This window comes from Podarcis gaigeae, assembly GCF_964106915.1.
Source record: "Podarcis gaigeae genome assembly, chromosome: 4".
In the NCBI taxonomy this organism is placed as follows: domain Eukaryota; kingdom Metazoa; phylum Chordata; class Lepidosauria; order Squamata; family Lacertidae; genus Podarcis; species Podarcis gaigeae.
In genome coordinates this window covers 41,782,292-41,805,983 of record NC_139677.1, presented here as the reverse complement: position 1 = coordinate 41,805,983, position 23,692 = coordinate 41,782,292, and the positions used below count along the sequence as shown (strand labels likewise).

The 23,692-nt window shown below is 42.1% G+C and overlaps 2 protein-coding genes across 3 annotated transcripts in view; one reads left to right on the top strand and one right to left on the bottom strand.

The window, feature by feature from the left end:
* Nucleotides 1-758: 758 nt before the first annotated feature.
* On the top strand, nucleotides 759-23,235 carry ACE2 (angiotensin converting enzyme 2). The gene is made up of 18 exons (XM_083734274.1): nucleotides 759-1,120; nucleotides 4,893-5,051; nucleotides 6,429-6,522; nucleotides 7,649-7,792; nucleotides 8,957-9,069; nucleotides 9,396-9,504; nucleotides 9,632-9,729; nucleotides 10,792-10,961; nucleotides 11,349-11,575; nucleotides 12,431-12,575; nucleotides 13,155-13,253; nucleotides 14,402-14,524; nucleotides 15,715-15,887; nucleotides 16,962-17,020; nucleotides 18,204-18,304; nucleotides 19,855-19,980; nucleotides 20,615-20,809; nucleotides 21,639-23,235. The coding sequence occupies exons 1-18, from the start codon at nucleotides 938-940 to the stop codon at nucleotides 21,736-21,738; spliced, it is 2,418 nt and encodes an 805-aa protein (XP_083590400.1). The 5' UTR covers nucleotides 759-937; the 3' UTR covers nucleotides 21,739-23,235.
* BMX (BMX non-receptor tyrosine kinase) overlaps nucleotides 23,224-23,692 on the bottom strand; it is a 24,394-nt gene continuing 23,925 nt past the window's right edge. For both annotated transcript variants that reach the window (XM_083734373.1, XM_083734372.1), the window contains exon 19: nucleotides 23,224-23,434. In XM_083734373.1, coding sequence (XP_083590499.1) covers nucleotides 23,360-23,434 — 75 coding nt within the window. In that variant the 3' untranslated portion in view covers nucleotides 23,224-23,359. The remainder of the gene's footprint in view (nucleotides 23,435-23,692) is intronic.

Below are 23,692 nucleotides of genomic sequence, written 5' to 3'. Positions count from 1 at the left end.
GTACAAGGGCTGCATTCCCTCACAGGAAGCCTTCTGGGGGCTATGTACCAGTGGTGGTGGTGGGGTGTGAAGAGGCTAAAAGGGGGCAACATCATTAGATGTGACTTCTATCTTTGAGCTGTAGGCCATATTCTAGTCATGGAAAAGTCAAAGGTTTTTACACACACACACACACACACACAGAGAGAGAGAGAGAGAGAGAGAGAGAGAGAGAGAGGTTTTCACAGTTGAAGGATACACTCCTTCCAACCGCAAGCATTTGAGGAAGAAGCAGAGCAGTTAGGAATGTGAGCTGGGGAGATGTTGTGGCCTGAGGGCTGAATAGAGAGGCTTACTCTCCCCCTTAGGCCAGAGAACCCCCCACCCCTGTGTAGAGGAAAGAGGAAATGGTGAGAAGGACGAGAGGGCAAGCTGGAGGAGGCCTCACAGCCAAGTCCACTGCGATGAGGTCTGTTGTGATGACACCGAAGTCTACACATTGGAGCAAGCCCAATCTTTGGCTGCAGATGACTTATTCTCGTTCTGAAACATGTTCTCAGATATCTGTAAAAATTCGCAAGTTTCCCAAGCTCCGAAAATCTGACAGGACAGATGATAACTAGCTGTTATCATTGACAGGATGTTGGGGAAATATTAACTATAAGTAAAAGCCTTTCAAAAGAAAGCCATAAAACACTACAGGTAATTATGCCTCTCCAGAGTTAATTATTCACTTTTGCATACTTAATTTTTTATTTTTTTAAAAAAACAAATACCTACACACCTATCCTAGGGTTTAGCTTTTTGCAAGTTTAAAGGTATAAAATGCCCAGTAGATAAGATTCTGCCTCTTTGCCCATAGCCAACCTACATCTGAAGGCTGATGAGACAAGTGCTAATAAGGAAGTCTTCTTGAAGGAACCTCGTTCATTTGGTATTTCTTGGCCCAAAAGGAATTATGTTGGCCCAACTCTGCCTTATCTGGAGCTTGGCTTTACAGACTGTAGCAGGGGATGTGGTTCAAGAGGCTACAGATTTTCTGATGCAATTTAATGCCCGTGCAGAAGACCTGTCTTATGAAAATTCACTTGCTTCATGGAATTATAACACCAACATCACGGACGAGAATGCCAGAAAGATGGTGGGTACTTTTGACTAGCGTTTGTTATTGTGTTTAGGAAATGAACGGAAGCATTGGAAAGATAAAACAACATACAGTACTATAAATAAGTTGGAATGGTGAATGAAATAAAGGACTAAGCCTATTTAGGCAAGATGCCAGTGTGGTGTAGAGACTAGAGAGACAGACTAGGACATGGGAGGCTGGGGTTCGAATCCTGGAAGCTCACTGGGTGACCTTGGGACAGTCACTGCCTCTCAGCTTAATCTACCTCACAGGGTTGTTGTGGGGATTAAATTAAGAGGGGGAGAATCTTGTACACCACCTTGAGCTCCATGAAGAAAAAGGTGGGGTAGAAATAATAATAATAATAATAATAATAATAATAATAATAATAGGGTGGGTTTAAACATTATATACTGACTGAGTATTTTGCCAATATGCCCGTTTTGTGGCTTGCATGAATTGAGACTGAAACCAGATGGGCAACAGAAATAAATTATTGTTTATTATTAATCATTAGGTAGAACTTTATTTTATTTTTTTAAGAATTGTGACATTTCCAGAATTGGAAGACAAACTACCGTAATTACTCAAACTTCGAGAAGGATCTCAGCTACAGTTTCCTGCCCCATGTGTGCCTCTCGCCTTCTAATGATAAAACTTAAGTTGCCACCTCAGCAGCCGTCAAGCACAATCCTGCAAATGTTAGGGGGGGAGAGAGAGCAAATTCACTAAAATAAGATTCACGTTAGTTTGTGAGCCACTGGCTGTTAAATGAGTCCCATTATTCCACTGCTTCCAATAGGAATGAGTTTTTAATAACTTGCTAAGTTGTGTGTCAAACATCTCTTACCCTTGGAAATGTGTTAAGAATAGTTTGAAGATTCCTTTCCAGTATCTGTTTTCAGCAAACAGTGGTGGCTGGCTACATCTCAGCCTGTTATCACTGTACAAGTTCCATTATATATCCATCTAAAACCAGAAGCCATCTTAAGGCCATGTGGTAAAATGGTTTAAATGCCATCAGTGAATAAATAGGGACCACGATAGCCACCTTCTCTCTTAAATCGAGCCAAGCCCCAGTCATTCTTTTATAAATTATTCTGGGAATAATGTTTTGTGACATTCATTTCACTAGATCCGTGCCGCTGTTTATGAACACAGTCCCTCTGCTTTCAGCTTTGTATCTCCCAATTTAATTTCCAGTTTGGAATTTCTGACTGTATTTGACATAGGGCAGTTTTAGTTTGGCACATTTCCCCCCTCTGTTTTGATTGCTAATGAAATGACCTACATGTTTAGCAACACAAATTTCCATTTCAATATAAAAACCTAACAGAAGCAGGCTGAGTCAGGCCAAAGGCCCATCTAGCCCAGACTCTGTGTTCTCACAGTGGCCAACCAGATTCCCATGGGAACCTGAAGTGATCAGTGCTCTTCCCACCTGTGATTCCCAGCCACTAGTATTCAGAGACCTATTGCCTCCAACAGCGGAGGTAAAACATAGTCATTGCGTCTAGTAGCCACTGATTTTATGCTGTTCATCTCAGTGAATCATATACACAGTGGTACCTTGGGTTACATACGCTTCAGGTTACAGACTCCGCTAACCCAGAAATAGTGCTTCAGGTTAAGAACTTTGCTTCAGGATAAGAACAGAAATCGTGCTCCGCCGGCGCAGCAGCAGCAGGAGGCCCCATTAGCTAAAGTGGTGCTTCAGGTTAAGAACAGTTTCAGGTTAAGTACAGACCTCTGGAATGAATTAAGTACTTAACCTGAGGTACCACTGCACACACATACAAATTTTATAAATAAATAGAATAAAGTGTCTGTAGGAGAGGGGGTTATTGGTTTGTTCTTGTTCTTGTTTTTATTATGCACTTTGTGTTCTCATTTTGTATTTTTGTGTTGTGAACTGCCCTGTGATCTTTGGATGTAGGGCGGTATACAAATTTAATAAATAAAAAAATGAATATATTCATGCATCAGCTGCTGATCCAGAGGTTGGAATCTCTCTCTCTTCCCATCTTTATTGGTTTTGGAAATTATATCCAACACACATCTGGAACACTTGATACTTACACATAGAGTTGCCACATGTCCTCTTTTTCCAGGACACGTCCTCTTTTTCATGGGTAGGTGGTCGTCATAGCGATCCATAGTTCAAAGCAGAAGTTGGCGAATGTATCCTCTCTTTTTTGTTCTTCAAAATATGGCAACCCTACGGCATAAGTAGTGATCCATGGCTACTGTGCATGCTCAGTGATCATTGGGCTATCTTTGTTAGTGGCAGCTAGCTCTTTAAGGGTTTTTAATGCTTTCTACAGCAAGATCAATGCACTCCTGTAAAACTAAAAGGAGTCTCCTGAGCATGTACAGACCTCCCTCCTTGTTAACACCAATAACACCTGAGCATGTACAGACCTCCCTTTCTGTCAACACCAATAATTTTATAGTATAAAAATACTGGCATAATAAGCAGTTCTAGATGGGACCGAGAGGAAGGCAGATCTTCCAAATGTCCCTATTTTCCAGGGACACTTCCGGATTTAGAGAAGCCTGTCCCAGTTTCTGATTTGATCCTGGAATGTCCTGTTTTTTTCTTAGGACATCCCTGATTTCATGTTGAAGGGAATTGAGTTATGTGACCCTCAAGCCAAGGAGATAAGTAACCTCTGAAGGCAGCCCTGTATAGGGAATTTTTAAAAAAAATGTTTAATGTTCTATTGTGTTTTTATATATGTTGGAAACATACCCAGAGTGGCTGGGGCAACCCAGTCAGATGGGCAGGGAATAATAATAATAATAATAATAATAATGGAATAGGTAAAGGTAAAGGTAAAGGTACCCCTGCCCGTACGGGCCAGTCTTGACAGACTCTGGGGTTGTGCGCCCATCTCACTCAAGAGGCCAGGGGCCAGCGCTGTCCGAAGACACTTCCGGGTCACGTGGCCAGCGTGACATCGCTGCTCTGGCGAGCCAGAGCCGCACACGGAAACGCCGTTTACCTTCCCGCTGGTAAGCGGTCCCTATTTATCTACTTGCACCCGGAGGTGCTTTCGAACTGCTAGGTTGGCAGGCGCTGGGACCGAGCAGCGGGAGCGCACCCCGCCGCAGGGATTCGAACCGCCGACCTTTCAATCGGCAAGTCCTAGGTGCTGAGGCTTTAACCCACAGCGCCACCTACATCCCTAATAATGGAATAGGATGTCCCAATTTTCATTGGAGAAATGTTGGAGGGTAGGGGAAGGTGCAGAGTAAGTTCCAAGAGAAAGGCAGAGAATAATTTTACACTTTGCCAGGAACAAAGGACAGCTTAGCCCAGAAAGGACATTCTTTTGACCCTGCTTAATGAATGCCAGAGACTGCAGTAGATTAACAGCAACTCTTTTATCGCTTAAAAGAAGTGACACATCAGCTTTAACAAACACAGAGATTCAGATCTTACTTGTGCTCCAGGGCCCCTCCTTTTTATTGCACATCCGTGATGATTTGTGCTCACAACACTATAGGGGCAGTCATACACAATCTCAGTTTCAATACTCTTTGCGCCTACAAAAGTTTTGAGGCAGTCTATCTAACTCAGTTCTGTCTGTGCTGACTGGCAGATGCTCCTCAGGGACACTTCAGGGGAAGTGTTTTCCCACCAGTCCTACCTGGAGATCTCAGGGATTAAACCTGCAACTTCCTGCAGGCAAAGAGGTTATGGACCTTCATCTGTTCCAACATTCTAGGCATGCCACACTTTCCTGCAAATGTATAATTCATAATTCAAATGGATCTTTTCCAGAATGCAGCAGGCTCCAGATGGTCAGAGTTCTATGAAGAAGTCTCCCAAAATGCCAGCCGTTTCAATGTGGATGACTTTTCCGATTATGCTCTCAGACTCCAACTTCAGTCTCTACAGAGCAAAGGGTCATCTGTATTGCCTCAGGAAAAACAAGGCCAAGTATGTTGCTAAACGTCCCTGTTGAAAGCAATTCATTACGTGGTGGTTACAAAATAATTGTTGTTGTTAATTCATTCTCTGGTAATATAAACTATGTGCTGTTATGGAAACTTACACACATTCATGACAAACTATGCTGGAAAACTGCAAACAAGTACTTTTCAGTTTGCAAAATGACTATTTCAGTTAATAATTTCCTTAATTTTATTTATTTTTATTTTTTTAATGCACAGTCCCTGCTTAAGAATGGGAAACTGAGAGAAACAAAAACTGATTCTTAGGGCTCTTTTGCTATCACCTGTAAGGCACGATGCCATACAACATTATATATAATTCTCTATTCCTTATCAAAGTATTTAATGAGGCTTACACTCAGGTAGATGTGCTTAGGATCACAGCCTTAGGCTGCGATCCGAAACACACTTACCTGAAAGCAAGCCCCATTGAACTCTGTGGGATTTCAGAGTAACGTGCAGGATTCTGTTGTCAATGAGGCATTTATTGCTTCCTGTCAGAAGGATAGATTGTTACCCATTCCTTTTAAAACAACATTACCACTGCTATTTTGTAAAACACACACGCACGCGCGCGCGCACACACACACACACACACACACACACACTGGTAAAAGGACTGTGACTTTCAGCAGTTCCCCTGCTATTCTACCCATTGGCTGGATCAAGCAATCCTATTGGTTATGGTCTATCCTAGAGCTTGGAGTGAGGAGTCAGGGGGATTACTTCTGTATCTGAAGTAATACAATGAGGCAAGCTTCCCCGCCAGCTGTGATTCTAGAGCTAAGAATGGGTTGGGAAGTCCACAAGCACAGGCTTCTGAGTGACGCTGGCAAAACGGTTCTGCCAATCCAGTTGACGGAGAGGCGTGCAAGCGCAAGGGACTATAACTCTTCATGTCACCGCATGTTATGTTTCCATTAGTATTTTTAAAGACCTGTAGAAAGCCACTTGCCTGGTTACTTGTTGTAAGAATGAACCACCTCTATCCAGGCAGGAAAGTGGAAGAGGGTTCTTCTTTTGTTTCAAGCTACCCATCATGTTTGTTAGCAAATTGCCTAGTAAAAAATAAATAAATCGTCAGCTTACAGCCCTGCTGAACTTATATGCAGGGCTGGTGTTTCAACAGCTGTTCATTCAAATCCTTGATCCACCTACACTAAGGTTACCATATTTTTTTCCAATGAATCCAGGGACACTTTTCAACTTCAATGGATTTTGTATGGGGACTGATTTGTAAATCCGGGGACTGTCCCCGGGAAACACGGACGTCTGGTAACCTTAACCTACACCACTGCCCCCTTTTGGATAAATAAAGCAGTGCTGTGATCTCTTGTTAATAGTTTTCTTATTTAAATTGCAGCTCAGTGCCGTTTTAAACAAAATGAGTACCATCTATAGTACCGGGACTGTGTGCAAACCAGATGATCCTTTTAAGTGTTTTCCCCTGGAACCAGGTACGGTATAAACAACAAACATCTCCTCCCCATAGTCGCCTTTGACTGGACTTATCCGTCCAGGGGTCTGTTACCTTTTACCTTTTTACTGCTGAAACAATAGTAAAACTGATGAGAAAGGGATTCTGTATTTCATGAAAAGCATCATTTCTCCATAAGGCCACCTGGTGTATCAATGTAAGTGGAACCAAGTAGGAGAGCTGGGGCAGAACATAGGGTGAGAATCCCAGTGACCTAGAGGGAGGACATAGACTGAGGGGGCAGCTATGAGGAAGTGCCTTGGCAAGCCCCACAGGGAAAGAGCTGGCGGGACGCAGAGTGGTACGCAGAGTAGACCTATTACAATGAATGGCTATAACTTGGTCATGTTCATTCTTTTCAATGGGTCTACACCAGGCATAGGCAAACTCGGCCCTCCAGAGGCTTTTTGGCCTATAACTCCCATGATCCCTAGCTAGCAGGACCAGTGGTCAGGGATGATGGGAATTGTAGTCCCAAAACATCTGGAGGGCCGAGTTTGCCTATGCCTGGTCTACACTGAGGAAAACTTAGTCAAATGCCAGCATCTAAGCGTGATTTTGTTCTGTGAACCGCCCTGAGACCTCCAGATATAGGGTGGTGTATTAACTCAATAAATATTAGTAATAATTAAATAATAATGAGGGGCTAAGTGAAATTGCCTGTCAACAGTACGCACCTGGATGGTAGAGTGGGCAGGTACGCAGGACACTTGGTTGGTCCCATCCGCTTTGCTGAGTTATATTTTATTTCTATTTCCATTTTAGTAATTATTTTGAGATTTGCACATACACATATAAATTGGATTATTCAAATGTTCAGCAAATCTATGTTCCCCCTTTTTTTGCCTGTCACATCCACTGAACTCTTAAACCTGCAACCTTTTATTGGGGTGAATGTGTTTTTGGACCTATTCGTGGAGGTATCTCCAACACTGAGGGCTGGCTGGCTGCAGCTCCTTATGGAAAGGACATTTGGTGGCATGTCCAGCTTTGCTGCCATGTAATCTGTGATCCTTCCATATTCGGAAGCTGCGTCATACCAGGGCAGACTGTTTGTCCATCTGCTGCACTGTTTCCGCTTCAGTAGTATGCTTTTATGGTGACAGGTTTGGATGAAACCATGGCTGTCAGCACCAATTACTTAGAAAGGCTATGGGCTTGGCAAGGCTGGAGAGCTGATGTTGGCAAGAAGATGAGGCCTTTATATGAAAGTTATGTCCAACTGAAGAATGAGGTTGCAAGAGGAAATGGTAAGTTGCACTTCACAAAAATGGCTCCCCATGTACATGTGATCACCAGCAGGAAATTAAATTATTTCTCTTACTTGAAGCCATGTTTACAGTGGCATATGATGAGGCTGCACATTAGAATTTTTAAATTTGTTGAATACCTCAGTTATTCTTCCTTTTCATAGATTGCTAGGCTTGTATATAGTTACATACTCCCCAATTCTCCAAGTATATATTCTTTACTTTTTTGGCAATTTGTTTTATATTGTGTTGTGAAACTATATTGTTATATATTAGAAGTACGCCACCCTGAGTGGTTTTCTTTTTTCACTAGAAGTTCAGGATATAATTTTAAAAATATAATATATTGGTAAATCATCTTCAAGGGTGCAACGTTTATCAGCATTCAGTTTCCTGTAAGAAGGCTTATAGCATTTTCTAATATTGTCATTCATCTGCAAATATACAGGCTGAGCATAGACGGAGGCGCATTGTTTAACACTTCAGCAGACAAATCCCAAATCCAGTGATCCCACAACAGCTTTCTAGGGGAACAAGCAAGGGTTCAGTTCTGTGACTCTGCCCTTTCTCTGTCTCATTCCTCTTCCAAGCTCAAAACTTGAGTCTGACCTCTTTACACAGGCACTAAGTTGGGTTACCCCATTCCTTATTGGGGAGAGGGGAATCTCATTTGGATATTTGCTGGGCATTAAAATCCATTAGCATAGTATCTATTTCCCATGACAACGTATCATCTCTTATTTACCTAACAGAAAATATGCCAGCAGTTTTCAGATCCATTAACCATCTGGAAGGTCATTTATTCCAACCCTCGTCTTAATTAATATGATGACATGCTTTCTAAACCAGTCATGGTCTGATCTCCTATTTTTCCATATTGTTCTTAAAAGTGTGGAAACTTAAACCTTGATATCATGTGTTCAGAGTGACATAGCACAGTGCAAACAACAATTAACAATTCATTATCCTTGCCCAGGGCCATGATATTTCAAATGGGGACTTATTTGATTATTGTGTATAATATATCATCCTTAACAGGCACAAAGAGGTCTCCACATATTTTAACACAGCCAGCATGAATTTGGAGTTGTATTGGATCAGAGCCTGCAAAATGTGCTTTATGTTAATCTGGTTATGATGACCGATTGTTTGGCTGATTTTCAGGTTATGCTGACTATGGAGCTTACTGGAGAGGAGATTATGAAATAAAATTTCCAGCAGAGTATCAGTACAGTAGTGACCAGCTGATTGTTGATGTGGAGCGTACATTTGAAGAAGTAAGATTACATTCGGAGCGTGGGTGGGTTTCGTTTTGGGTTTGTTATGTTTTTCTGTACAGAGGCCTGGTTCATTCAAAATATGACTTTAGTCAGTTTGCTATCTCTGAATCACGCAAATCAGTAGCACACACAAGGAAAGGCAGCAGTTATGAAGCTCACTGGGTGAAACTGAGCCATGCTCCAGCCTAACCTACTTTTCCCCATGTTGTTGGGAGGAAAGGCAGGATTATTTTTCAAGCTCGCCAAAATGGAAACATAAATGAAATAACACCCAATGTGAAAAATTAAATAGAGCTCCTCTCTGTGTTTTTCTCTCTCTCCAGATAAAACCTTTGTATGAGCAGCTGCATGCCTATGTAAGGCATAATCTCCAGAGGACCTATACCTCAGACCGTATTGACCCAAATGGATGTCTTCCTGCTCATTTACTTGGTATGGAAATGTTGATTTAGTAGCCACAGCTGTTGCACTGAAAGGCAGGCATGGGTCTCTCTAGGACCCAACTTGCAGCTTATAGCTTATAAATTTTGTATTTGTAATTCTGCTTTTTCTGTTGAAGGTGACATGTGGGGTAGGTTTTGGACAAATTTATACCCCTTAATGGTTCCTTATCCAAATAAACCAAACATTGATGTATCTTCCGCCATGGTGGAGAAGGTAGGATATGCACAAATTGTCAACTGATTATGCTCAAACGAATACATTGCAGTTTAGGAACATGAATTTTCACCCTGGACTTCAGCTCTGAAAGGCAAATTCATGATCTTATGACTATGCCATTAGCATTTATTAGTCTTTATAGTATATCTCGGTTCTCAGAGTGCTGATGCCTATGTAGTCACAAGAGGAAAGTATCGACTTGGGGAAACCCCGCAATTTGCAAAAATACAAAACATCTGGGGAACACACCCTCAAAGCAGGGATGGAGAACCTATGCCCCTGTAGATGTTGTTGGATTCCAACTCCCATCATCCCCAGCCAGAATATCATTATTATTATTATTATTATTATTATTATTACATTGCTTGGCCAGTGGTCTAGGATGATAGGATTTGTAGTCCAGCAACACCTGGAGGGCCATAGATTTCTCATTCCTGCTAAGGAATTCGCCCTCCCCTCAAACAACAACAACAACCTGCCAATGAAGCCTGATCACACTCAGTGACCACAGAATGCTGGTTGACTGTTAGGAGAGGAAACAGAAAAACAGGTGGGAGAGGAAATGGAACAGAGTATCCAAAATTACAACCTTTTTGTTGCATGTACATCTTGTGTAACTGTCACACTTTCCTTTAGAGCTGTGCATGGCATCTGCTGCTTTTATGGCTAAGCCAGACACATACGGGTGATGTCTTCCTTTGTCTTCCTTTTCCTTTTCTTAGGACTAATCAGTCTTGCCCCTCAGTTCTTTGACATGTTTTACTCAAGAGTAATGACTTCTAGGCAAGCCATGGCTATTTGCTGACCATGTTACTTAATGTAAATACCAGATGGGCGGGGTATAAATAGTTAAAAATTAATCATCATCATCATCATCATCATCATCATTATAAAGGGTTATAAACTCACCAGATTAGCTGAGCCAGAGAACTACATAAAACAGGAGGTTGCTGAAGCCAATGCGGCTTTAAAACTAGAATAGTAACAAAATAGAAAAAGATGCCGCTTAGCATTTAAGATATTAATAATAGTTAATGCCTAAATCCTGACTTTTTTCAGAACTGGAATGTGACAACCATATTTAAAGCTGCGGAAAGTTTCTTCGTCTCAGTTGGACTCTTTGAAATGACTGAAGGTTTCTGGAACAATTCTATGCTTGTGGAACCCGGTGATGGCAGGAAAGTTGTCTGTCACCCCACAGCTTGGGATATGGGGAAAGGAGACTACAGGTACTGGAAGGCCCTAAGATTTCCCCCCTACTTATTCCCATGGAGCATATGCATACAGACCACAGGAAAATGAAAACACAGGTGCTTATAGGACTGCAAGCTCCCCTACATACAGTATTGATAAGCCCTGATATGACAGTTGTCCTTCAATTTATATAAAAGATAAAGAAATGGTATGATAAGGAGATAAGGGGTACACTGTAGGAGCTTTCTCACCCACTCACTAGGAATAGCAATTTCTAGGTCTAAAATCCATTAGGAGCCCAATTTAGAGCTTGCCCATAAAAGAGTAAATTGATTGTGAGGACACCTGATTCTTCTGGACAACCAATCAAAGCATTACCCAAAAAATTGATGCAGTTTTGTCTGAACTGCATTTGTCTGCAGGATCAAGATGTGCACCAAAGTGACAATGGATGACTTCCTGACAGCACACCACGAAATGGGCCACATTGAATACGATATGGCCTATGCCAACCTTTCTTATCTGCTAAGAAGCGGTGCGAACGAAGGCTTCCATGAAGCTGTAGGAGAGATCATGTCCCTTTCTGCAGCCACCCCAAAACATTTGAAATCTCTCGGCCTTCTGGAGCCCACCTTTCAAGAAGACAGTGGTGAGTTGGTTATGTCAGGACGATGTTGATGTCAGCCATTTTGGTACAAAATGTTCACGGCAAAGCAGTGTGACTGAAGTAAAAATATTGGGAGCAATTTGCAATACTTCAATAAAGTGTAGATTTCAAAACATTTTCAGTATTATAACAATATTGTTTAGTTTGTGTTTTGAAATTATTTGTTCTTTGGCAAAATATCCACTACTCACCCTTTTCTGTTGCTTTTTAAACATTTCTCTCTGTATCATCATCATCATTATCATCATTATCATATATTTATTTATACTCCACCTTTTTCCTTCATGGCTTACAGATTAAAAACAAGAACTGCTAAAAACATAGAAAAGGCAATCATTTCAATGCAATTAAAAACCGATAGAATTAAAACTATATACATATATATCTGTTTAAAACATTTTAAGCACAATTTTAAGCATTCATGAATTGTTCCCCTACAGCCTTTTTGAATCAAATGATAAGCAATAACACCCACAAGGGCCAATATTCCTATTTATTTTTATTTAAAGTATTTTTACTGCACTTTTCAACCACAAATGTTTTTCTCAGAGTGCCTTACAATGATAGTTAAGAAGGCAAATCCAGCCTTCAGGCTAGGAAGCTAAAAGCCACTGTACTCAAAAAAGAAAAAAAAATTGGGAGGAATGGAGACGCAAAAAGCCAACCAAGGCAATGCTACTTCTTCATTCCAAGCATGGAAGCTTCGTTGAGGGGATTGGGGGTGATTTTTACCAGCCTTTGCTTTGCAGGATTAGAACTGCAATGAAAGTTTGAATCGGCAGCTCTCAGGAGTTAAATTCTCTCTACATCCTGTCAGTTGGCTGTGCTCTTTTCCAGAGACGGATATAAATTTCCTGCTGAAGCAAGCACTCACTATTGTTGGAACGTTGCCTTTCACTTACATGCTAGAGAAATGGAGGTGGATGGTATTTTCCGGTGAAATTCCAAAAGAACAATGGATGAAGAAATGGTGGCAGATGAAGCAAGTACAAGTTTATTAATAATCTGTTGATAAGTCAAATTCCCAAATCAAATAATGGACATCGTACATTGATTGGGGGGGGGGGGGGACAGACTCCAAGGAAGTCCAGTAAGTTCTGTTTCCATTATTAAAAAAATGGCAAGACAATTCAAGCCAATACCCCTTGTTCTGTAAAGGTTGCTTATGAATTTTTATAGTGCTTCGAAACTAGTAAGTAAAGGGAGTTTATCAGGCAGGCTGAAAGCTCCCTGAACTTTATTCTTGTTTGTTTGTTTCATACCTGACCTAGAAGAGAAGGTTCCAGGGTGGGTTACAATAATACAAAGTAGAATAATTTATTAAAAAAACAAATAAAACAATTCCAGTCAAAAGCAACACAGTTAGGTCAAATGCAAACGGGAGAGGTGGAGTTCCCACAAAACACCTTAACAGTCAATGTACCTCAGAGTACTGGCAAAAGTACTGCTGTAAAGGAGGGCTGCTTCAATACACTTCAATCTATTGGAGATGCGCATGCCTTTAAACCTCACTTCCTTCTCTAATACTGAAGGAAACTCCTGACATTCTTCTTCTCTGCAGGCGAGAGATAGTAGGTGTGGTGGAACCAGTGCCCCACGATGAGGAATACTGTGACCCTGCAGCTCTCTTCCATGTAGCCAATGACTACTCTTTCATAAGGTATGAGCCCCTTACTCCTGTTATTTTACCTTACTCTTACATTTTACTAGTTATTAAAGAAACAAACAAACAAAAAGCCTCTGCTATTGTATAGATTGCTTTTTAGAATACAAAGAGTGGGTCTGGCAACAAAATGCGGCAGCGTATCCTCTGAATATCACATTTTTCGCTCTATAAGACGTACTTTCCCCCTCCTAGAAAGTAAGGGGAAATGTGTGTGCGTCTTATGGAGCGTATGCAGGCTGCACAGCTATCCCAGAAGCCAGAACTGCGAGAGGGATTGCTGCTTTCACTGCTTAGCGATCCCTCTTGCTGTTCTGGCTTCTGGGATTCAGAATATTATTTTTCTTCTTTTCCTCCTCCAAAAACTAGGTGCGTCTTATGGTCTGGTGCGTCTTATAGAGCGAAAAATACGGTAGGCTCCTGTTCAGGGTTCCAGCAAACATTCTGCTGCCCTCTCCCTTTTAAGCATTTTTGTTTTCTAACTGAAGCTACTACACATGCCCAGTCCTCATTGGACAATTTCTGGAGGTGGTGCCACCATAAGGCTATTTTTTTTTTATTTTGTACTTCTGCAACGTTGAATTCTCCCTGATCATGCTGATACCTGCCCCCGACGCCAATTTCTTGGTCAGCCTGTTTTGTCTCCAGTTCAGCTGACACTCAACCACCAGAGCTCTTTCTTAGCAATTTCTGTTCTCACTTCAGCACCTGCATACAGAAGGTCCCAGGCTCAGTTTCTGGGGGCTCCACACAGAGCTAGGAAAAACACCTCCCTGAAGACCTGCCACCAGTCAGAGCAAATGGTACTGAGACAGATGGACAAATGAACTGAGTTGGTATACAGCTGCTTCCTATGTTCCTAAATTAAGGATAATACAGCTGCCTTTAGACTTCTACTCATTCCATTTGCATCCCCATCTCTTCATTATTCTCCATTGCCCAGTTTAAAACCCCAGGTGTTGACAGGGATGTGTAATTCACCAATGTCCAGGTGCTGAGACCACTAGGACCAAGCTGTGGTTTGTTTCCTTGAATAAAGATTAACTCAGGTGATTTATTGTTTTTTGTTGTTGCTGACGTATACCTGATTTAAGCCCTGACAAATGATTTGTCTCCTTTTCCCTTCTCTCTCTCTCTCTCCCTAGATATTACACGAGGACAATTTACCAGTTCCAGTTTCAAGAAGCACTTTGCAAAGCTGCAGGCCACACAGATGAACTTTACAAATGTGACATTACTAATTCCACAGCAGCTGGTGACAAGTTGGGGTAACAAAATACTGCATAAAACTTGGAAAGAAAACATGCCCTGTATTTTAATTTCTCCTTAGGGGAAACTCTGGGATGGACGGAACCCCAGTCTGCCTCCACTTCAAAATCTGGGCTGCTTTGCAAAGCAGAGCTGGGAGGACTTAGCTTCCAGCAGAGAAATCAGCAGATGATAAGAGAATAATTAAACCTTCTCTCATCTGCAATTTCCTCCTCTTGCCCAGATGCCTTATGGTAGCAATGGGCAGACTTGCAGGCTTGCGGCATACACTTTGGGGTTTTTTTATACTAGATCTCTTGAGATCACTAACTGGAGCCACATGTTTGCATACTGGCTCAGTGGGGCAGATGTATGCTTAGATTTTCATTTTTTATTTTAAAGTAAAGATACCACTGAGTACACGTTTTGTCCAAGAGTTTGTTTTTATCACCAGAATAACGGAGATCCACTCCTAGCTTCCCCAACCCACAAGCTTCCTTCATGTCAGCAGCCAGACATGCAGAGAGAGACTTTTTATTGTTCCTATTGTTAAATAGCTCGAAGTCAGAAGCATATATAGTTGATAGATGGTAATGTAAAGCCTGCTTCCTGCAGGGGAACTCAGTCATGCAGCCTATCTGGTGGACAGCCTATCAGCTGATAGGTGGTCACTTCAAGTCTCACTTGGTTTGGATAATATTTTGCGACACTACGAAAAAAGAAATTGACCACCAGGTGTCATAGTAACACTAGTGGATTGAAAGGTGAGCAGGACCCAGTAGAGCTGGGGGAATCCAGGATATAGAGCAGGGACCAGCAAACTTTTTTTTAGCTGCGGGCCAGTTCATTCTCCCTCAGACCTTTTGGGGGGCCAGACTATATTTTTTTGGGGGGATGAATGAATTCCTATGCCCCACAAATAACCCAGAGATGCATTTTAAATAAAAGGGCACATTCTACTCATGTAAAAATACGCTGATTCCCGGACCATCCGTGGGCCGAATTTAGAAGGCGATTGGGCCGGATCCGGCCCCCGGGCCTTAGTTTGCCTACCCATGATATAGAGTTAAGAGAAATCTTGGGCTTCATTTTTAGTTGAGAATTTCATTTCGGTCCATCCTCTCTATATGGCGCCACCTTGTGGTCTTGGCAGTCACATAACAGCAAGCATGTGGATGGTGTTTCATGCTCACTTCTTTATAAACCATAGGGCCATGCTTGCCTTAGGAAGATCACGGCCTTGGACCGAGGCATTAGAATCCGTGACAGGAGAGAAGACAATGAATGCAAAACCATTGCTCCACTACTTTCAGCCTCTGCGGTTGTGGCTGGAGAAAGAGAACGCTGGCAGACGGATTGGCTGGGATACAGCCTGGACTCCATGTAGGTTCATGTTGCATTGGTGGTGTGAGTTGTATGTGCACAACTGATTCTTGCCTTCACCACCTTTCCCCACTGTTTGATCATCCCATGGAGAGCACTGAGAAAAGCAACAACTGCACCAGCAATTTTCAAGGATAGACAGATTGATCCCATTGCCTCAAAGGCTGGGAAATTGTGGTATACATTAAAAATACAGCAAGGCAGAATGCAACACAATGTTACAGTAAGGTCAATATTAAAAAAAATCAGTAAAAACATGAATGAAAACACCATAAATTACTGGGTGGTCAAAACAAATTCATGTTTCAAAGGCTCACCTGAATGTCACTTTTCGAAAGGCATCTAAAAGAAGGCAGGTAGGATTGCTGCTGCTGGACGTCAATGGGCAAGGAGTTCCACAGGGCACTCCAGGTACAGGCCAACCAAACTTCAGCACCATAGGGGTCCATTTCAGAGGAAATTAGTGATTGGAGATTGAAGTGAAGCATTAATGGAACCACTCTCAAAAATCAAGGCAGAGATGGGCTCAGAAGTAATGAGAATTTGTAGGTCAGGTCACATGAAAGTGTCTAGCATTGATTAAACTCTACAATATATTTGTACCCCAGCATGTAACCATCTCTGCTGATGGATGCAGCATAAACTAGCGGCAAGATGTACATTGGGCATCTATGACTAGAACCAAACACACAACCATCTCCTTATAATAATGATAAATGTTGTGGTTGTACACAAGCTATCAAAACACCAACAGTGCTTTTTTTGGGGGGGGGGCATTAGCTAGCAGTTCGAAAGCACATCAAAGTGCAAGTAGATAAATAGGTACTGCTCCGGCGGGATGGTAAACGCTGCTCTGGTTCGCCAGAAGCGGCTTAGTCATGCTGGCCACATGACCCAGAAGCTGTATGCCAGCTCCCTCGGCCAGTAAAGCGAGATGAGCGTCGCAACCCCAGAGTCGGTCACAACTGGACCTAATGGTCAGGAGTCCCTTTACCTTTACCTTATGTGTATGTTATGGAAATGAGTTTGGAATTCTGTGTCAAGACCTGTTTGTTTTACTTCATTTTAATCCAGATTCTGATTATGCAATCAAAGTGAGGATCAGCCTGAAAGCAGCACTGGGAAACAATGCAGTGAGTAAATCCATAGGAAGATGATCTTATGATGATATCTTATGAAATAACATGGACACAGTGTTGGAGCTAGGGGAGGGCAGGAAGGATGGATCATTCCCGGGGAGCAGTGGGCCTGCCGCATTCCTCCTGAGCGCCCTCCAGCTGGAAGGGATGCAGTGACTTGGACGTCCTGCAGGCCCAGCACTGCCCAAAAAAGCATGCTGGCTGAGGCTCATCTGGAGGGCAGCAGGCTCTGTGAAATTGCTCAATGGAGCCCCAGGTTGGGGAAAAACCAATTTAAAATGGCCACAGAATCGATATCCTGGTAATGTAAAATGTTCAAAAGTCACTCCAAGTGCAAATATGATTTCAAGCTCTGTTATCGAAATGTTAAAAGAGAGGCAGTTCAGGATCTGAGCGGTGAGGACGTTTTCAAAAATGAACAGTGGTGAATGAACAATACCAGCTATAGTGGGGGGAACAATCATTGCTCAGTCTCCTTTTCCTCTTTTGCGTTCCACATGCCCAGCACGACTCTTCTTCAAATGTATTTTGTCTATACATCTCTACCATCTTATTTCTGTATTTAATGTTTGTTTCCATCTCCAGAAACAGGTATGCACTTTATAACCACAGGGGTGAACTCTGAAGGTCAGGAATGGAGATGAAGCAACTAGTAGGATACTAGTCTACTCCAAGTGTGATGCAGACTAGATTGGTTTAGGATAGCAGAGGCAACGTTCCCTAGAAATGGATGGTTCCCTCTTAAGTTCTTCATTTGTCCATTCTTATTTTCAGTTGACCCGACTTCTGTATTAGTTTGATTTCTTAAAAAAAAAAGTTCTTGTGAAAATTCAGACCCATTTCTATATGCATTTCTGCTTATATTCACCTATCTGTATGCTATTTTGCCTAACAATGTGCATTATTGCAAGTTCTTCCCTCTATTATAATGGATATTTGTACACTATTCTCACTGTGAAAAGAAATGTGATTTAAGCTTCTAGTTGTTAATTTTACCATTTATCCATTTTCCTATATAGCACAAGAAGTTAATCATATGTTTGATTTATTAGCCAAAAGTATGCTATACATAAATCATACTAAGGCACAGTGTTACTCCTTGCAGAGTCCATCTGTTTCAAAAGAGTTACTAGGTGACTGAGCCTAAGTCAATTGGACTATTGTTTTGAATTTGCAGTACCCGTGGAATGACAACGAAATGTATTTATTCAAAGCAACAATTGCCTATGCCATGAGGAAGTACTTTTTGGACTACCAAAATGAAAGCATAGCATTTCAGTAAGTTACTTTTTTTTCCATTTAGCTTTGCTGTGGGCAATTGCTACGCAGCACCTGAGAGAGTTCCAGATTTCCCCCACTACAACAATATCACAACCAGTTTTCAAAATAGGAAAATGCACATATTTCAGTGCCCTGGGAACATTCAGATTTTACCTAAAAGGAAGCCCATCAAGACAAGCACTTCTTCGTCACAGGTCTATTCTTGACAGCATAGCTGCCCCTCTGGTACTGCATTATACTTTTTACAGAAGCCAAGAGGAAGCAAATTCTGTAAACTTTTTAGTGTTCTTGTCAGGGCTGTCTTAAGCATATGTGGCGCCCGGGTGCAAAGATCCACCTGGTGCACCTCCCCTGGTTGCCCAGTCCCAGGCGCGCAGGAGAGCGGAGCCGGGCAGCTGCCTCAGTGTCTCGCTGGCTTGGTCGCCCCCGAACTCGCAGCACAGAGCTGCCCACAGCGGAAGAGCCAGCTGCAGTGCTCTGACCGACGGGCGGGCTCTTCCCCAGACTCAACTCTCGGGCCCCCGACTCTCAGCCTGGTGCCCCTGAGAGCCTGGTGCCCGGGTGCCCTGCACCCCTAGCGTCTATGGGTAAGACGACCCTGGTTCTTGTGCTAGTGGAAAACAGAAGGCTCATAGCTTAGTGGTAGAACACATGCTTTGCATGTAAAAAGCCCCTGACATTTCCAGGTAGAGCAGGCAAAGATTTCTGTCTGAAATATTGGAATGTCAAAGCCACTGCAGACCAGGTGCACCTAACCACCCTTTTGCAAGTTTTTATCTCCTGCCCCAAGACTCCACTGATTTTGATGTCAGCAAAAAAAAAAAGGGGGGGGGGATAAAGCAGATACAGCCCAAATGAGACTCTCTTTCCAGTCATTAGATCAGTCATTTGATGAGGGGTGATAATAACCCCCTCTTCTATGCTGATTTGCAGGGATCAGCGCAAGAGGGGGGAAGCTATGTGCCTGTGTGAGAATGTAGAGTATCAACAGGCACCACTGGGCTGTGGTCTCCAAAGGGCTGGAAAGAGATGAGTGCGGCCCTCAGGCTGGAAAAGGTTAGCCACCCCTGAGCCAGATGAAACAATGGTCTAACGTGGTATAAGGCAGCTGTGAGCCTAGGAGACCACCATCACACTTAACCATACATTGATTTTTGCTGGGGGAAGACCCTTAAAATGGTATATCAATACATTGTGCACATTAAAAAACCCCACACCAATTTAACTGCATAGATTTTGTAAAACGTTTTGCCACATGCAATGAGAGTTTTAAACCAGTGACTTTTGTCTTGCTAAGATCTCGTAGCTGTATAAAATGTGACTTAAGTTGGACACTTCTCAGGTGGAAGATGTATGTTTGGGTTGATGGCTAATTGAATAATTTGCCTAAGTTATCTGTGTATATGAAACCATTAGGTAATCTATGTGTACAATCAATATATTCCAATGACAAATATGGAGATCTCTAGGGCAGCATATTCAGAAATATCTGCATGGTTTTTTCAAGCTTGTAATTCTTGTAGTAAATACATTTTTCTCCCCATCAGATCAACAAATGTCCATGTAGGTGATGTGACACCACGAATCTCCTTCGTTTTTACTGTCAGCATGCCCAGTAATGGCACTAATGTCACAGACTTTGTTCCCAAATCTCAAGTGGAAGCCGCAATCAGGTGAAATTTTTGCATTGCAAGGAATTAGCTTGCAAGTGAAATGGAAGAAGCGAGAGTGTAAAAGCTGGAATATTGGGGATATGGGGGGGGGGGACTTGCAATATATGCCTGGCTTCAATCCTACATTCACTTATCTGGAAATAAGTTCCACTGAACTCAGTAAGGCTTACTTCTATATTGTTAAATAAACCCAGTAGAAATAAGTGTAAGCAAACATGGTTTGTCAATTTCCCATGAATTCAGTAGAAATGAAAAACCATAGTTAATACAAATTCAGCTTTTAAATCAGCTTCCACCTGCAATTTCAAATACCGGATTGGCAGGCACCCTTGGATTCAAACATAATGTCAGAGCATGATCTAACTAAATAAACCAGTTGAAAGTGGGGAAATTGCAGTCAACTTTGCAGTCAATTGCAGAAAACCAAGAGACAATAGTGAAGAGGATAAGAACGACACTAGAAATATGTAAACATTTAAGCCATTTTTTTCACCTTTCCTTTTTTTCTTTTACATGTTGCATGCTTTCTCACATCAGACCAGCTTCACATTTTAGTAGAGAGACAGGAAATATTTTTAAGGTGAATCCTTGTTTACACTGTAATTAGATTCCCACCCACCCCTTTATTTGGCAGATTGTCTCGAGGACGCATCAATGAAGCTTTCCAACTGGATGACCAAACTCTGGAATTTGTTGGTATTCCTCCAACACTGGCAACACCTTACGAACCCCCAGTCACCATATGGCTTATAATTTTTGGAGTCATCATGGGTCTTGTAGTGGTTGGAGTTATCACCTTGATCATCACAGGGCAGAGGAACCGAAGAAAGTAAGTGATGTTTTATAGGCAGTGCATCTCTCTTACACTGTACAAAATAACTCTGTTCTGCACCTCTCTTTTGTGTGCCCTCTGGATGTTATTTACCATCAACTCCCATCATTTATACGGGTGGCACTGTGGGTTAAACCACAGAGCCTAGGACTTGCTGATCAGAAGGTCAGCGGTTTGAATCTCCGCGACCAGGCCCAATGGACAACGGGTGAGCTCCCGTTGCTCGGTCCTGCTCCTGCCAACCTAGCAGTTCGAAAGCATATCAAAGTGCAAGTAGATAAATAGGTACCGCTCCGGCGGGAAGGTAAACGGCGTTTCTGTGCGCTGCTCTGGTTCACCAGAAGCAGCTTAGTCATGCTGGCCACATGACCCGGAAGCTGTCTGTGGACAAACGCCGGCTCCCTCAGCTAATAAAGCGAGATGAGCGCTGCAACCCCAGAGTCGGCCACAACTGGACCTAATGGTCAGGGGTCCCTTTACCTTTTACCCATCATTTATGATAACTGGCTATACTGGCAAAGGCGAATGGGAGTTGAGTCCACAGTATTTACAGTGGAGCACATTGGCCATCCCTGATGTAAGAGCTGGGAAAATATAAAGGAACCAAGTTTTGACCCAAATCTGCAAACTGAAAATTCTATTGTTTTCAGTCCCTGTTAGTGAATTGAATCAGCCTATTGAACGTAGGTGCTTGTCAGAATATATATACAGCTCATATTAAGTATAACATTGCTTTTTCTCTAGTAAAAGTTTCCCCTTTGTTGTGTGTGCACATGTTCACGGCTTTTATAGTTGAAACTCAAAAATAATTTTTCTTAATTCGCAGAAGAGTAGCAGAAAACCAGTTAGTCCAAACTGCAGCAGTCAATCCATATGAAGAAGTTGGAAAAGACAATCACGCATTTGGATCTGAAACAGCATTCTAAGAAGGAAACCAGAAAAGCTAATATATGTCTTATTTATCACTGTGTGTCAATGCCAGCAATACAACACACGGAACTGTATTGCTTCGGATTGTGTTTAAAAAAATATAAAGGCTCTGTGTATGCAGAAGCAGATGGACAGAGCACATCTGAGCAGCTAGTGCAGAACTGATTGCTGGTGTTCACATTTAGGCAGAATCAATCACCTGTTTTCAGCAGAGAAGGCATGAACCAGAGACCTACCCTTCTAGGCCCAATGGACAAATGAGCTACTCAGCCCCTCCAACAAAGTAATAGGCACCCTCAATGCTTATAATACCAACCACCTCTTCAGCATTACACGTGGCTCTTGCTCCAGGATATCTGAGTGCGACATCCTGAAATCCAGTCCTAGAAACCCAGAAGGGCAGGATTCTTGATCCAGGCAAAACAGCCACACACATAAGTTATCAGGGCCCAGCTATGGAAGACAGTCAATCTGTAATTAGATGTCTTGTCTCTTCAGATGTTTGCAAAAATAACAGCGCATGCCCTTTCCCCTGATGATAATCTCCCTGCCCCTCACTGGGAGTGGCCATTTGCCCCAGCAAGGAACCCTTATGGGCATGGTTGCAAAACAGGGGGAAACATCTTGAAATATTGCTGAGAACCTGTCATTCATTTAGGTGCATCTAGGTATATCTCCATTCTAATCTCTTGTTTTCAACAGTCTTTCATGAGTTTTTATCCAAACCAAATGCTGATATAGTGGATGTCGGTATAAGACAGTCAACCAGGTAGCAAGCTTGAAACGTCTTTTGTTTTTATAAAAGCCATTGGAGCCAGTTATGTGTTAACCTTGAAGCACTTATTTTTATTTTTATTTTAAATCCAATTGTAAGAACTGTTTTCCTTTTATTCTAATTTCCACAGCTGCAGAGATTTGGTTTTAGCTTAACTAGAGACATGGGTATGAAAAAGTCCAAAAGAACACCGGTAAAGATTTTTCTAAGATTATCTCACATCTTGGGTAACCATTGCAAAACTGTATAGATCAGGAGTAATAGATTCATGATACAATAATCTGATTGTTGTGCACAAGCAGATGTTTCTAACTAAATGTTACTGCTATTTAGAGATGGGAAGGCCTGGAACCCCCCCCCCCCCCGCGGGAAAAACCAGGTTTTCCCACGTTTTTCCCCAAACCCGTTTCCCCCCTGGAAAAAATGGGAAAAAAGTGTGTGGAATATTCAAACTATATCAAACTATTATTTTCAATTTTTCCGGGAAAAACTGATTTGGGGGAAAAACGGGGGGGGGGGGGCACGGACTCGGGACTGTTGTTGTTTTTTCAATTTTTCCAGTTTTTTCCCCAGCCTTCCCATCTCTACTGCTATATGCCAACTGCATTCTACTACAGATCCTCAGCAGCCTTTAGAACTGATAACAAAGCTGTAATCTGAAGAAGAAAAGCAACCCATGAATATTTAAATAAAAATTCAATATGTGTTTCTCATGCCATTTCTTTTATTCATCTTTTAGCCGTTTCACTGGTTTAATAAATCATTGGGGTAAGAGTTTCCAAAGCAGATTTTAGAGATGGCATTAGCGCAAGGGCTCACAAAAGAAAAGGCTGGACAATCCTTCAGTGCTTGTCATCTTCTCTGTGTGGTTCAATGAGAGAAAGCAGGTGGCAAAATGTGGGACGTTTCTCAGGCAGCTGTATGAAAAGGAGAAACCAACCAACTCAGCGCTTGCCATTGATTGGTGGCCATTATTATTATTATTATTATTACTACTACTACTATCATCATCATCGTCGTCATCATCATCATCTGCACTTCCTCCTGAAGAAGCCCAACAGGATTAACAAATACAAAACACACAAAATCAACATGTAACAATAATTAAAACAAACATACAATAAAACACAGTACAGCAAGCAGAAGAAATTGGAGTAAAAGATCTCTAGCTGTGT